Genomic DNA, 16,665 nt, shown 5'->3' on the forward strand with positions numbered 1-16,665 from the left:
CTCTGGAAAAGAGAGAATAATGCACTGCTGGCCTATCCAAGGAACACCCACCTGGTCAATAAAGAACAACTAGACTCATGAATACTTCAAATCAGGGACCTTGTCTAGGCTGGTACGAGATGAGATGTCCTTTGTTCTGAAATGGAATCTTGGCAGACATGGAAGTCTGCCCTTCTATCTACTCAAAAGTTTTATCCTCTCAGTGGGGAAAACATTAAGAGGCAGTTAAATGGAAGCAAAGCTAACATACTAAGAGAGACCAGGATTCCTTTGGATTGTGTTGACTGACAAGGGGGAAATGCTCTTAGATAAACGCTAGGCTCACAAGCCAGAAACCTGTGACTGGGTCCAATGGAGCAGAAGAGCTTGCCGGGCTCAGGAACCGGCTCACATGGTCTGTCACCGATCCATATGGACACAGCAGAGCGTGTACCAGGGGAGGCTGGGACTCTTGAATCACTGCCCAGAGTTTGTCCATGAAGCTTTTCAGGGCCTGGTTTTTCCCGTCAGGACTCTTGGCTCATCAGAATCCTTCCTCTGCTCATGAACAACTCTGAGCAGAGCTGACAGCATGTCTAAATCAAGCAACGAGGATGCCACCCCAGAGCACAGGTGCTTCCCAAAATTGACAACAACTTGGGCTTTTAGTTGGCAGATTGACGAGAGATAACTACTACTTAATATGGGCACTTTTTGCTGTGTAAATACACTCGCTAAGGTTAATGCCTTGTGGATGTAAAATTCATAGTCCTTTGAGCACTGGCCATTGGAGGCAGAAGAAAGGGGCGAAGGCCACTCCAGGCTTTTGACCCAAAGGAACTGGAGTTGAGCATGATCAGCAACAGAAGTCAGTAGAGATGGAGGTGGGAAGAGCTCTTCTTTTTCATTTCTTCCTTTTGATCTTTTGCTTTTAATTTCAACATCAACAGTGTGTGGGCTCTGCCTCCAGAGCTCTGTGCATCTCAGCATCTCAGACCCAGCCATCTCTCCTTTGCACCGCAGCCTCTATCAGCTCTAGTCAGAAGTGTGCACATCTCTCAAGGGTCACTCCCAGCTTATGGTTGGTTGCTCCAATGTATTTGCTCAAAACTGCTTCAGGGCCCTTTAATAAATCTGGATCCTATTTTAAGCAATACTTCCAAGTTTTCTCAGACTAGAATACCTGTAAGCTAGACCCAGTGGCACATACCTGTAGTCTGGCTATTCCAGAAGTTTAAGCAGGGAAAACATCTAGCTCAGGAGTTCAAGGTCAGCCTCAAACCAGTCCAAGGGTAACACAATGAAATGCTGCCTCAAAACCAAACCAAACCAAAACGAAAACCACAAAACAAAGTCAAACCACTATTAACAAGAAGTCTACTCTAAATTAACAACAATAACAGCAACAACAAAAGACCTAATCTTCAAGATAGCCAGATAGCTCAGAGCCACCCTGCACACAGGGAGCTAGGCTGCAGGGCTGGGATCAGTAGGGTCTCCTGGCTGATCAAACCATACCCACTTGATATCCAGCCATAACTTTACCACTTTTTCTACATAGATAACTCTTCCTGAAGGAAGAAGGTAGACTTTCAGGGACCATCCTGATTCTAAAACAAGGCTCTCTCACACTCTCTTTCTACTGTCATCGAACCCCTGTGCCTCTAGGTCCATCTGCAAAAACTCCAATAATATGGACCAAGTCTATTTGAGCTATATATACAAAATATGCACAACTGCTGGCCACATAGCAGCCACCTATAAATGACCACTTTCAAGTTATAATTTCACATTTAAAATCTATCTGCAAAGAGTTTATCACAGTCATTTTAAGAGACCCCCTTTTAGGAAAAGAAAAATAGATTCATCATTTTATAGGACTTCTTTTGTCTTATGTCCACATGTATTGAGTTATTCCCAGAAGGTCTCTGAGGATTGCTCTCCATATCCCAGGGACTGTGCATAGGGAGACGTCATCAGATCCCAGTTAGTCTTGTTAATGCTCAACAATTTAATGGGTAGAAAGAAAATCACTGATCCGGCTCTAGGCTATTTTTAAAAGCTCTAATGGAAGATAAGCCAGAGCTCAAACTAGGATAAATCTCAGCTTCACAGCACAGAAAAGAATCTAAGAACTGGCTAGTAAAGGCAGCTCTTAACTTACTCTTGGTGCCCTGAAACCATAGATTAAGTTACCAAAATATGGCGAGAATACTTAGACCATAAGAAGCTTTGCAGTCACGTTTCAGGGTTGGTGAAACACAGATGCTTAATTTCACTTGCTAATGGCTTCTCTTTATACACGAGTGGTCCCAGAGTTCAGTAAACAAGGATCTATTCACTCATACTGTGTAGTTAGCAGTGCTATGATACCATTGCTGCTTTGGAGTAAGATTTCTACAGCTCTTAGTTCCATTTGCATAACCAACAATAGTTTCCAAGAGCTGCCTGGTTCTCTGTTGCTGTAGATTGTGCAAAGCTAGCTAGCATCTAAACCCATCAGAGGGTCTTCCTCAGACCCGGTTCCCAGGTTGCTCTCTGCACTTCCTGTCTCAAATCCAGCTCTTACCCTGTGGAAACCCAGTGGCCCTCGATGGTCGGGGGCATCTGCACCGTGATCCGTGCACCATTGTGGAGATGCTTGAGCATGTGATGGCACTGTGATTCCTTGAAAGCCCTCCAGGCGCTTTTCTCCAAGGACCGAGGGTGTGATCTGCTGTCAGGATGAAGGAGGGCGGAGCCCTCTCCCAGCCCTGAAAAACAAACAAGAGCAGAAAGTAAACAAATCAGCAGCTCCTGGTGTGAGTCAGGTAGACCATTCTGTCTGCAGCTGGCGGATAGTGAGAAAAGCCTGCCTGCCCCACCAGGCTGCTGCACACTGTGCGTGCTTCTTCGGAACTCCCACGCCAGACTGGGGGACACCCTTGGAGATCATTTCCCAGTGGAAATGGAGGCCTATGAGAATCAGAACCTAGCTTGCTTGGGGCTACCCAGCTAGTTCTTTGAAAAGCCAGGGTTCAGGTACATTTATCTAGGTTTTTAACACAGTCACAAGCACCTGTGTGGTAGAGCCCTGAATGGACCTCACCAGTGCAGAGAGGCATGTTCTAGAAGCACATGCAAACGAAGAGGTGGAGTTGAAGAAAGAGGAGGGAAAGGGGATATCAGGAAGGGTGCCTTCACACACTGACATATTTAGGTGAGGAATAACAAGAGCAAAGAGACCAGCAGTGTTGAAAACAGAGCCTGGCAGATGTGGAAAGAGAAGGGGCCAGGAGACGGTTCTCGAATTCCTGGCAGGGACCTGCTCCTTGGCTAGTCTCCCATGCTTGTACTGAGTCTCAGATTTTCTGGCCACCACAGACTCCAGATGATGCCCTCGTTATGGTTTATCTAAGGGCTTATGAATCAGAATCTTGGCTTCCAGATTTGATGTTAAGAAGTGGTAGGGCCTTTTAAGTAATGAAGTCCAATAGGGAGCTACTCTACTGTTCATATTCAGGTATCTGCTATCAGTGTCCCAAACACTGAAGGGATGGAGTGAGTTGTCTGGGTACAGTCCCAACAGTTAGAAGATATATGTCTCTGAATGTGAGCTCTCATGGCCCCCTTTGTAAAATGATGTTCTGTTGTCAGAGCAACTTCTTCTTCTTCTTCTTCTTCTTCTTCTTCTTCTTCTTCTTCTTCTTCTTCTTCTTCTTCTTCTTCTTCTTCTTCTTCTTCTTCTTCTTCTTCTTTTCTTCTTCTTTTTCATCTTCTTCTCCTCCTCCTCCTCCCCTCCTCCTCCTCCTCTTCCTCCCCCTCCTCCTCTTCTTTGCACTATTCAAACATAATTGGGAGTCAAGAGTCTAAGGCACCCATGGGCTCTATTCAACTAATAAAACTGGAGTAAAAGATTCTTTAGTTGATAGTGATATGTTATGTTTGAATGTGGAATTCCCCCTACAGCCTTATGGTTTGAAATGTTTGTTCCTTAGCTGGGAGCATTATTTTGGAAAGCTGTAGCACCTTTTTGGGGATAGAACCTGGCAGGGAGAAGTAAGTCACTGGGGCTAGGCACTGGAAGGCTATAGCCCTGGCCCTGGTTCTACTGCCCTCTCTGCTTTCTGGTCCATTGTAAAGTGAAAAGGCCCTGACACATGACCCCATCACCATGAGCTGAACTACTCTACCAGCTTCTGCCTTCCCTCCCATGGTGGACTGAATTCTCTGACAGAAAGAGCCAGAATGAAAGTATTCCTTGTTGTCAGATATTGCGATCATGATGATACAAACATTATTAATACATGTGGCGCTCAATTTAAGGCTAAGACCACTGCTTTTGGTCTGAGCTGCTCGTGGGCAATAATAAAAATTGGCAATTGCTATCATTATTATAGCAATATTGTGACATCATTATTCACAGTCATAGTTATGTAGCAAGGGTCTCTATGGAGGGTTCAGAGAGGCTTCCTCTAGTGATTCTCCTAACATTACATTACACTTCACATGGACTATCCCAGATGGGCAGCCTGGGAAACAGAGGAAGAAGCAAGCTCGCTGAGTTCAGACCTTCATTTTTTTTCCCAAATCACCACCTGCTAACACAACAGTATTCCTGTCTTAGTCAAGGTTTCTATTCCTGCACAAACATCAGGACCAAGAAGCAAGTTGGGGAGGAAAAGGTTTACTCAGCTTACAGTTCCACATTTCTATTTATCACCAAAGGAAGTCAAGACTGGAACTCAAGCAGGTCAGGAAGCAGGAGCTGATGCAGAGGCAATGGAGGGATGTTTCTTACTGGCTTGCTTCCCCTGGCTTGCTCAGCCTGTTTTCTTATAGAACCCAAGACTACCAGGCCAGGGATGGCACCACCTACAAATGCCTTACAGCTGGATCTCATGGAGGGCATTTCCTCAACTGAAGCTCTTTTCTCTGTAATAAATCCAGCTTGGGTCAAGTTGACACACAAAACAAGCCAGTATAATATCCAACACACACACACACACACACACACACACACACACACACACAAGAAAGGACCCTCCCTCTGTTGTTGTTCAACTGTGACAACACTGGGCTAGGACAAGTCAGGAGTGACTACTGGCCATTCTCTGATGCACATCATCTACACCATGTGCTCTCTCTCATGGAGCATTTACCACAACTCTGACCAATTAATACCTATCTGTCTGACATCTACATTGATCTTTCATTTGGTTGTGAACTAACACAGGGGACAAAAGTGCCATTCACCATACCTCTACCAAAGCCAACAGCTATAATTATCCTGATGACAGTAAGCAAGCCCCACCCCTTGTCAGGCAATAAAAGAACAAAATGTAATACAACTCGCTATCTGGTGGGTCAGATAATATAATCAATAATATAATCAATTGTAATGTGGCTAGCTTCAAATAGGCTTTAATTAAAGACCGAGGCATGAGAGAACAGAAGAAGATTCTACTTGAAATGTGACTCTAGGCATTCAGTAGAGATGCGAATATCTTGGGGATGACCAAATTGTGTTCTAAAGCTTCATGTGCAAACTTCTTTCCACTTACGAATGTTCTTGTGAACCCCTGGATCTTAAAAGCCAGGAGTGCAAAGGATGAGGCTACAGACACTGGAGGTGGGCTGCTCAAGTTTGAAAGTGGATTTGCCGCTAACAGGATTTATTCAACTCAAGACTTCCATGGTGTCTGAGATGCATCGTTTTTTTTATTACCAGCAACAAAGCACTTGGCTCTAACAATGACATAATGCTTTAGCAATGCCCGTGAATCATTCACAACAGTCTCAGATGGTTTTGACATTTATCTGTTCAAGGAGAGTTGGCCAGTGTTCTGGCCTTTGGTGGCAAATGTTTGCTCTTCACATGTCTTGGTCACAAAACACAGCACAGCTTCATGTTTCTGTGGGTATCCTTGCGTTTAAGTCACGAACACATGTTGGGTGAGAAACTACAGCATTGCAGTTATTCTTTCCATAATAAATATTTGCCCCACTGAGGATGAATGAACACCCCTTGCTCTGCTGGAAGACCCATTTACCCTATACAGTAGTTTTTCTCCTCAGGCTCAGAGTCATCACTGGCTGGTTATGGACAGATAGGAGGCATGTGAGCTGAGTCAATGGTTTATTCTTTTGGTTTTCAAATCCAGTCTACCTTAACTAACCTCAAAATAAGGAGTACAAGATCCCCACACAGGAAACAAGCTGAGACACGAGGAGCAACTGTGTCCAAGTTGCCAAAGGCAAGAGCAATGTCAGGAATCAGTGACAGAGCACACCCCATCTGTAGTACCACTCACCACAGAGATCTTAAAACAGAAAAAAGGAGACCGCCATCTTGCGGTCAGTGAAATACACTATCGGCTGATGAACTCACACCAACTACTCAACCTCTCTGAGTTTTGTTTGAGTCCACTTACGTGTAATGAACCCACTCCTCTTGGGCTGGGTCTAATTTAGCACAGTGCCTTTCATGCACCGTTAACACTATTCAATAATAACACTCTTCTGCCAATCTCTGAAAGTTTCTCCTAACAAACAGTTAAAAAAAAATGGTGGTCCAGAGCAGGCCTCCCTCTGAGCTCTGAGGAGAACAAAGTACTCAGAATTAAGCTTGGGCTGGTAGACGACAGTTTATGATCATAAGAAGAAGAAGGCAAAGAAGTGCAGCCAGCAATCTATTAACAACTCTGAACAAGAGGAGAGTGAAGGCTGGGGCTGGCAGCCTGTGTTCTACAGTGATTCCAAGGAACATGCAGCACCAGGCATGTGGCTGCTGGCAAGTTTTGCTCAGCTTGACAAATACCGATCAACTATTTGTGTATTTTAGAGGCAGGGCGTACAAATACGAATTGAGGTGAGTGTTGTTGACTTGGCCATCTGTATAGGAAATGAGTAGAGACGATTAAGGAGGACTCTGGGAATACAGCCAGGCCCTCAAAGGCAGAGGCAGGAGTAATGGGTAGTATCTCCATGGGTCATTCAAAAGAATGGAATCACACAGGAAAGGAAAGTTATGCTTGTGTTCTTAGCAGGTGGCAAGAGAAATAAAAGCCATTATGGAAATAATTGGAAAGTAGGAGACAAACGCCAACCTAGGATGTGGCTCTTGGTCACGAGCGCAGCCTAACAACCTGGTAAGGCAGCCATTTCAGCCAGGGAACACATGACCAGCAGATGGAGACAACTCAACAGGTGTGAAAGTGAATTTATGTGTTAAGAATCGTCTTCATTTATTTCCCATTGTTAGAGGAAGCTACCTGAGGCTAGAATTTTTTTTTTTTAAGGCGTGTGCCACCACCGCCCAGCTTGGGTTTTTTTTTTTTTTTTTTTTTTTAAGATTTATTTATTTATTTTATGTAAGTACACTGTAGCTGTCTTCAGACACCCTAGAAGAGAGTGTCAGATCTCCTTATGGATGGTTGTGAGCCACCATGTGATTGCTGGGATTTGAACTCAGGACTTTCGGAAGAGCAGTCAGTGCTCTTAACCGCTGAGCCATCTCTCCAGCCCCAGAGTATTTTTTTTTTAAAGATTAAGTTTACTTTCAAATACAAAGTATGGCATTGCCCTTTGCTTGGCTCTGTTGGGGGCTGTGACTCCTTACACTCTGCTGGATCCCAGCATGCTTCACGGCTTGGCATAGGAGTATGCTCAAAAGCGGGGAGGGGCCACAGATCTGTTATAGACACTTGCTCCCTGACATCACCGTAATTCTCCCTGAGGGCAATGCCTCCTTAATCACTTCCCCGTGGGCCTGAGTTTTGGGGGGAAGAGGAACAGTAGTGAGGACTGAGCAAGTTGAGAGCTTTACTCATGCTAAGCAAGCCCTTCCCTTCTGAGTTACAGCCCCAGCCCCAATCCTTTTTACAGGGTCTCACTGAGTTTCCTGGGCTGTCCTTGAACTTACCCCATAGCTCTCTTTAGCCTTGGTCTTTTGAGATTTCAAGAAACTGTACTTACAGGCATGTAGCCACACAGCCTGGCACAGGCTTCACCTTTTCAGGGTTCCACTATCTGACGTCATCACACAGCCTTCTACACACGAACCCTTGAGGAACACACTATGCCTTAAGTATAGTAGTGGGTTTTGGCTTCTTTGTCTTCACGGGTGGATAAAACCATCTCTGGGTTTTGTTTTTGTTTTTTGGCTGATATAAAAATATGGATGGCCTTTTAAAAAGTGTTAATTCTGTTTGATGTCTAGGAATTGAAAGCTTATTTGACATACCAATTTCATTTTTTGGGAGAAGCTAAAGCCAACATTTTTACACCTCTTTTTCAAGACATAGCCTTGATGTGCCAGTCAAGGGGCCCAGCCTTACACTTCTGGTCAACTCAGGGGATGCTGTGGTCACACAACACTTGGCAATTCACTTTTTTAGAAACACTGCCTCATTTGGTCCACTACTGCTACCACTTAGGCCCAGGACAATCTGAGGTAAACTGATGAACAGTTGGCCACAGCACCCATTGACAGTGAAGCTTTTATCACTGTTCCCAGTTCAGGGGAATTCTGAGTAAGTTATAAAACAACTTCTCCAGAGAATGATCTCAAGTATGGCCTGGTCCCAAGTAAAATCATTATGGCAAAAGGGTGTTCTTTTGAATGAATGTGAGGGAGGGAGTAATATAAAATTCTGGAAGGAAATTGTTCACTTATTTAAGAAAAATTAAGTTCTGTGAGGTTAGCATTTATAAGTTATCACATTCTGAATATTACACAGACCTTGGGAGTTCTGTATGGACTACTGTGTGCGTGGGGATAGAATCATGAGTGGCACACTCCTAAACAGGAACATGAATTACTGCACCCAGGAATCCTAAATTTTGCTGTGATCTTATCCACCAACATACAGCAGTCAGCTACTCAGACAGTAGGAATACCAACAACAGCAAAGAAAACCTAGATTTACTTGAATAAGAGGACGCACAAGATTGACTTACACTGAAGTCTGTGCTCCAACATTTGAAAGCACAGGTCACACTCTTGGAAGGTGGTACTTAACAGAGTCTTTTCATGGGGGGAGATGGAGCTGGGGTGTCCACTGTCACCCACACATCTCCTCCCTAGACCCATGGTGCTCTCAGGAGCAAGTCAGGCTATTGAGACACTAAAAAAGACCTTTGAAGAGACAGAAGGGAGGGAGGCAGTGGTTGCTCACCTTCTGAGAGACAACATTCATTTACTCAACAAAGATCTATGTTGGGTTCTTTCTTATACAAAGATCATTGTTGACTTATGAAAAGCATAAGGGGCTAAAGCCTTGATTTTTCAATATTTTAACTCAATTATCTACAGATTCTGTTTTTCACATGCCTATGCAGACGTACTGGGAAGAAAATTCTTCTAAGGCATTTTATAGATAACACAAAGCAACATTCACTGGAAAACAATACTTTTCAAGCACACTTGGGTCTGCAATAAACTTTGGTCAGGCCAGTCTCTAGAGTTATACGCTAATGTTTAAAACTTAATTTTAAAAAGTAATTAAGTGTAAAATTAACACATTAGCAATATTTTCGCTGGGCAGAGGGTTCTGAAGGATCCTTCTCTCAACTCATTTTGTAGCTTTCCCTACTTAACATAATGTGTGTGCCTCAGTAATCAGAGGGGTATGGTATGGTATCTCAAGTCAGCACTAGCGTTGATATAGAAAATGAGACTGATTAGCCTAACTACAGGTAATTACTTATCCATGAAATCACTCTGCCCAATTAAACGAGCAGCCATTACTGTAAAGCATGCTTTGAAGTGGATACGGGGAGGTAGGCTCCAGCACAGCTCTCAGGTCCTGGAATAAGAGCTTGTATGCTGCAGATGGTACCAGGGCTAAACACCATGTGGGCCCTCGTGCATACCGCATTCTTAGTGTTAGTTCCAAGTTTCTGTCTAGTGGCAAACAAAAACTAAAAGAACTGCTTATACTGTCTCTAAACCTTCCTGCAGAAAATATTTACCCTTTAGAAAAAAAAATAAGAAAAAACATTTTGAAATTTCTGGTTACGTTTGAGTTTAGTGTGTATATATTTTAATACCTACCAAGGCCTTTGGACTGGATACAGGTTGAACTGTGAGGGCCAAGTCCTCTGTTCTATGTGGTGTATACCACATATATGTGATACATGTTCATGCAGCATACATATATGTACTGTGTATAGCCTATCAATATGATATATGTTTGGTATTTGTTTTAATACATGCTTGTGTGTGGTGTTTGTGGTGTATGTGTGTCGTGTTTGTGGTATATCATACTTATGATATCTATATCATATATGCCTATGTGGTATGTGTGTCTCTATGTCCCTGTGTGTGATATGATCTTTGTGCTGTATATGGTGAGTGTTGATGTGTGATATTCGTGTGTGTGTTACACATGTAGGATTCCTGAAACCAGACTAGTACAATGACCCACAATGGGCCACCGTCCTGGATCTGAGGTTCTCAGAGTCATTTCTCCATTACTACAACTCTTCAGGATTCTAAAGAAAGGGGAAAGCTCCCTCATCAGCCCTGCACCGAGGAAGCAGTGACACACACTGGCAGTGGACCTGTGGATAAACGTTTGTGAACAACAACAACAGCTAGCTGGATGGATCAAATCAGAGAACACTCACGGGACAGAATACACTTAGTGATTTCTCATAAGGATCCTTTCTCAACCTTAGGGAAAACCATTCCATTTCCCAGTGTAAGTCACTCTGAAGCGGGGGAGAACCCAGCAGTAGCCTGCAACCATACAATCAGGACGGTGGCAGGTGTCTTCCTCTGGGACCCCTTCAGCTCAGGCACACCTGTTCTGTGTGCCCCGAGACTCTACCCACTATCCTCAGGATGCCAGCTCCTATCCCGGCTCTGACACGGCTTATGTCTCACCATAGCTGTATCAGTTGTCATGTGTCCCTAAACAGTATGCAGGTACACGGTCACATCACACATGATCATAGGACTGCTCAGCCACATACGATGCAAGCCCATATTTAACAAGAGACCATTTAATACCTGCCCAAGGTCCTTGCCCCTTACTGTGTACAAACAAACTATGATTCTTTTGATCAGGATTCCATTTGATGACAAAGAGGGAAAAACAACAGGGAAGAAAATGTTTTCTCGGTTACAAGGGTGGTTGTCAGGAAAACGGCATTTGAAGATCTCTATTGTGCTCCATTTCAATGTTTTCTTGAAATTTGTTGGCTAAGCACAGATTTGACAATTGGCAGTTTTTAAAAATCTGTCCCTCCTCCCTCCTTCCCTCTGTGTATGCACGTGCGTTTGTGTGTTTGTGTGTGTGTGTGTGTGTGGGTCTGTCTGTCTGTCTGTCTGTTTTCTATGTATGGGCTCATATGGGTATATTCCTGTGTGTGGAAGCCAGAAACAACCTCAGATGTCAAGCCTCAGATACTACCATCTCTCTCTCTCTCTCTCTCTCTCTCTCTCTCTCTCTCTACCTCCCTCCCTTCCTCCCTCCGTCCCCGCCTCTCTCTCTCTCTCTCTCTCTCATCCAGACAGTCTCTCTCATTGGCCCACTAGTCAGGCAGACTAGCCTGGCTGATCAGAGATGCCTGTATCCACCTCACCAGCACTGAGATTACAAATACGCTTCTGTGTGTTCTGGAGATCAATTAAGGCCCTGTTGCAAGCAAGGCAAGCCCTATACCAACTGAGGCATGTCCTCAGCTCCTAAACATCTGCTAGAGTAAAGCTGAATCAACGAAGGGAAGGACTGAAAGGGTCTCTACTTCTCTGAGAAGTCAAAGGGTTCTACAAACGTAAACAGTGTTTGAGAAACAACTCTCCCCCAACATCTGCTCCACTATGGAAATGTGCTGGTTGTAGTAAGGTCAGTGCAGCCCCCCACCCCATATTCTCCACACCTCCTGCTAGCCTGGGTCGAGAGCTGAATGAGTTTTAAACTTTGACACGTGAACGTAAGCACCTTCTCAGTTAAGCGGAGAAAGCAGTGATATTGGACAGGGGCCAGCTGTGTACCTTTGTGACACTCAAGGGGTTTTATTTGGATTAAGAAGTGCAGTTGTTTGCAGAGTCTCAGGGGGAGGAAAGCAACGTGACAGGCACACGCCTGTGCTGGCACCACACTTTGAACTTCTTGGGTCTCTAGCTACATCCACAGTTGTATAAGAGAATAAAAGCAAGAAAGCCCGAGGTCCTGTGAGAGCTCATTTACCAATGGATAGGAGTTAGGGGTGATCTGTGACTTCCAACAAATTAAAATCAAAGTGGCTACAACAGAACTAAACAAAGCCGGGATCCCATGCATACTGACACCGCCACCAGCATTCTCCTCCAGGTCCCCCAGAAAGCCTTTCTGTGATTTCCTCTTGACCTCACTGGTCCTTGCTGCACATCTTCTATATCGGCAGTCTTAGGTGTATCAGAGCTCCTTCAGGGCAGTCTGAGGTGTATCAGAGCTCCTTCAGGGCAGTCTGAGGTGTATCAGAACTCCTACAGGGCAGTCTGAGGTGTATCAGAGCTCCTACAGGGCAGTCTGAGGTGTATCAGAGCTCCTACAGGGCAGTCTGAGGTGTATCAGAGCTCCTACAGGGCAGTCTGAGGTGTATCAGAGCTCCTACACACACGTTAGAACCACGGGACTCTTACTTTCATCTACAAAACTGCTCTCACAAAGAGTCAACAGCACCTCATGCTTAGCGAATCAAATGCTTACGCATCAGGAAAGAAATCATTAATCCATTCTAGGATTTTCTCCTAACTTGTGTCTTTTATTGAGATAATTAAGCGGGCTCTGGCTTTTGCCACAGAATGTTTTAGAAGCCTATAAAACCCCCATCTCTTCTCTTCAATGAGGCAGCTCCTCAAGCCACTCTCTCTGGCTTGGGGTTAAGTTGATTAATACCCATTTTCTGTTAAAATGCTTTAATCACATAAAAATTGCGGCAGGAAAGGATTTCAAATGCCTTCTGATGTTTTATGCTATCCTAACCAGTTATGCCCAACCTTTCTTAGACCATGAACACTTGAAACTTGAATAGCTACTCCTGTATTTCCTTCTTGCACCGGATCCCACAACTCTCTCTTGGATCCAAGTAGATAGATGGATCTTTGGGCAACTTCTGTTTTAATAATTGCATCATTGGGAACCCGATGTGAAGTTGCATTACGCTGTGAAAGTTTATCCAGGTTGTCCAATTAAGCTCTTCAACCCTCCCTTTTCTATCTTAAGTTCTCTTCATAAACACGCATGCATGCTCTCTGGCCCCGTTCCTCCTCACAGCCCAGACTGGCTCTTACAGCTACTCCCTCTGACTTGTTCTTCTCCTGGCACCAGTTAGGGAGACTTCCCCAGATCGCGCATGGAGTAATCACAGACTCCTGACTTCAGTGTGGGAGATTTCTGGCCACACTGACCAAACGATACACTTGTATATATGGGCCAGCCATTCCTATCTCAGTTGGATTGGTAAGTGGGCGTATCGTAACAGCCCCTGTGTCTCCAGAGGCAGTGAAAGGCTCAGAGCGGAGCATGGTACATTTGTGAAGAAGGTGCCTGAAGCTCAACCACTAATGATTTCATTCAGGACAATCTATGGATATGAAACTTTTAAGTAACTCTTTATTTGACAGCACTACTATCTCCCACCCCCAGCAGACATTGTAACAGTTTTGTTTTTTTTTTCCCAAGGAGGGGCAATTTTCCCTGTTTCATCCTCTCTTCTCTCTTGTGTGTGGCAGCTGCTGTTTGATCTGCTCATTGGCTCTGATTTGTTTCATGTTTCAGCCAAAGATTAAAACTGCTCTGTAATTCTAAGCAGATGGGCCTAGAAGTCCAACCCTATAATTATACATTCTCTCTCTTTGCCCTGGAACTGCAAGCCTCCCATTCTGACTTTTAAGATGTTGGGATGGCTGGGGCTCAGGGTACACCTTGGCAATCAATTGTTCAGGCAGGTCCACGAAGCCTTGAGGGGAACTTCGAAAGCTGTCCCCAAAGACTACAAAGAAAATAGTACCCCCAGAAGCCTGCAGTTCCCTTCCCTTCATTCTATGAGGCACAGGGTGGGGGTGGGGGTGGGGGTGGGGGTGGGGGTCTGTTCTACAGCCCTGGTCCCAACAGGCCAGCTGCAGGTTCGGATGGCTTCCTTGGATGTTAAGGAAGGAGAGAAGTGAAGCCAGTGGGCTGAAACCTCAGATGTCCGACTACTGCCCTGGACAGCAGAAGGACCACACCGCTGCTGCCTACCACAACTATCAACAACCACCTGTCAGGAAACACGCTTTGTCCGCCCCAATGCAATTGACTTATTTTGCCCGGTGTAATTTCTAGAACTCCTCTCAAGAGCAGATGACTGTGGTTCTGCCGCCTGGAGAACCAGCGCAAGCAGCAGCAAAGGAAAAACTTGATCCCACACCAGTGTGAGGGACCTGGGCATCCAGTTCCTTCAGTCTGGCTTCCAAGATCCGCTACCAAGGGTCCCCTTGCCCCCAGAGAACCAGAGCAGCACACTAGCTTCAATGCGGCGCCAAGGTGCAGGCAGACTACAAACACTGGTCCTCAGACGGCAGACAAACACCCGCGAGACGTGTCCTCCCTATAAACCATCACAGTTTTCTCTTTACAGTCTCGTAAAGGACAGGACCTCACGGAGAGCCCCTGCTGCGCTCTGACACCGGTGGAAAGGGGACCGCAAAGCCTGAGATTCTGTGACAGTTTACAGCTGGAAAGGCACTCAGAGTGGATAAAAAGTTTTCCCTCGGCTGTGCAGTTACGGAAGTAAGAGATAAAAGTATCTGGGCGAGGTCCGCATCCTTCCAGAAAGAACACTGCAGCGGCAAAAAAACCACTCTGGGCACCGCTTGGGGGAAGGGGCTCTGCGCACGGGCAGGAAAGGGCAAGTGGGCACACGGTGCACCCAGCGACCGGGCGCGACTCCTGACGTCGTCGTCGGGGCGATGGGAGGACCGGAACCCCCACACTCACCCATTCATCCCCGAACTCACCATGCAACAGGAGGGCTGGGAACAGGTATCCGAGCAGAAGGCGGCGCACACGGGACATCTCCAGGATCCTCCGGGCCTTGCTGTAGTCCGTCTCCGTCCCCTCCGATCGCGCACGCGGACCACCCCGGTGCGGGGCGCGCTCGGCTCCTCAGCCGCAGACCCCGGCGGGCGCCCGCCAGGCCCGGCCTCAGGCAGCCGCGCGCCCCATACCCGCCGGGAGCAGCGCGGGACTGCGGGGCGCGCGCTTCCTTGGCGCCGTCCGGCCCCTGTCCACTCGGGACTCCGAACCGCAGCCCAGCCTCTCCGCGTCTCGCCCCGGCCCCTTGGCTCCCAGCCCCAGTCCCGAGGCCCGCCCCGGCCGCAGCGCGCACAGCTCAGAGGTACAGTGGCCGCTGCTGCTGCTGCCGCCGAGGCAGAGTCTCTTCATATTTGCAGAGCGCCGCGGGCGGCTCGGAGGCGGGGCCGGAGAGGGGTGGGGTGTCCTGAGGCCACGCCTAAGTCCCACCCCTTCTCCCCTGCTCTCCTTGCCCTCCCTTCTGCTTGAGAGCTCTGAGCCTCTCCGCCTCTTTGCTATCTCCTCCTACTCCTCTCCCACTTCCTCCAGGGCTCCTGCTCTTTGGTCTTTTCCCCCTTCTCCTTCAAAGGCCCGCCTTTCCTGTCTGTCTGGGCACTTCTCCACATCTTCACCCCCTTTTCTGTTCTTCTGCTCCGGGACTGCCTACTCTTGAAAACTGAGACCCTTGGGCTGGGCAATTGTAGCTTGTGCTGCCACCTTCTATTCCATTCATATTCGCAGCCTTAAACCTGTACAGCTCTGGACTCTTCCTCTCCATTCCACTTGCAGAAGTCATTTGCAAGAGAGTAGTGAGGGCCTTTAGAACTTAGGTTTTTAGTGGAATCTCAGCTAAGTGGGCTTTAAAACAAAGTAGGCTGGGTGTGCTCTTGCATGAGAAAATTTACAGAGAGGAGAAAAGATCAGAGGGCATTGAGCTCTGAAAAACTGCTGTAGCGCAGTGCTCTCTGGAGAACACAGTGTTCTCTGCAAATAGGAAACTCCAAAGCCTTGTAGCTGGCCCCTACTGGACCTGCGCAGGGTTTAGACTGCGGGAGTCTTTTCTCTTTGCCACCCCTTTTTCTGTAGGGCTTGTTGAAACCAGGGAACTTTTCATAGAAACTTGAATGGCTCCTTCGGAGTCGTTTTCTCTCCCAGAATGAATAACCACTATGAAGCTGCTTTAATTTGTGGTCTGTGGTCTGTTCAAGTTCATATTGAACTTTATATCCCAGGGCAATAGGCTTCCTCTCCTCTCTTTCAGTCCTCGTGTACTGGGTACTCCCGTCGCTGAATTACCTGGAAAACCCTTCCTCTGCAAAAGTCTTGCCTGGGCCTCCTCTTCTCTCATGGAAAAATAGAATTACCAGACTCCAAAGATGACCATCAGGTCACCTCCTCCTCAAACTGGGATAAAGAGCAGACATGAGACCAGATGGAGTGAAAAACATTTCTTGACTCAACTCTGCTGGTGTTTTTCCTAATAAAACACTTGGGCTACATGCTTGATTTCCCAAGAGGGTTTTCTGCCCCTTTGAACAATGCCATAATTCAATTCCTTGGGCATTAGACTTTCAAAAACTAGCTGGACCTTAGCACTGGACAGTTCTCACTCTCCCAGGTTCTTCTCGGTGAGCTGTGCACAAGTGTTTTAATGTGGTGC

The 16,665-nt window shown here is 46.3% G+C and overlaps 1 protein-coding gene across 1 annotated transcript in view; it reads right to left on the minus strand.

Moving 5' to 3' along the window:
• Apcdd1 (APC down-regulated 1) overlaps positions 1–15,384 on the minus strand; it is a 31,561-nt gene extending 16,177 nt beyond the window's left edge. Inside the window, exons 1-2 of the mRNA XM_052155800.1 lie at positions 14,951–15,384; positions 2,549–2,732 (exon numbers count right to left, since the gene is read on the minus strand). Coding sequence (XP_052011760.1) covers positions 2,549–2,732; positions 14,951–15,008 — 242 coding nt within the window. The 5' untranslated portion in view covers positions 15,009–15,384. The remainder of the gene's footprint in view (positions 1–2,548; positions 2,733–14,950) is intronic.
• Between the last annotated feature and the right edge of the window lie 1,281 nt (positions 15,385–16,665).

This window comes from Apodemus sylvaticus, chromosome 13 (genome assembly GCF_947179515.1).
Source record: "Apodemus sylvaticus chromosome 13, mApoSyl1.1, whole genome shotgun sequence".
Taxonomy (NCBI): Eukaryota; Metazoa; Chordata; class Mammalia; order Rodentia; family Muridae; genus Apodemus; species Apodemus sylvaticus.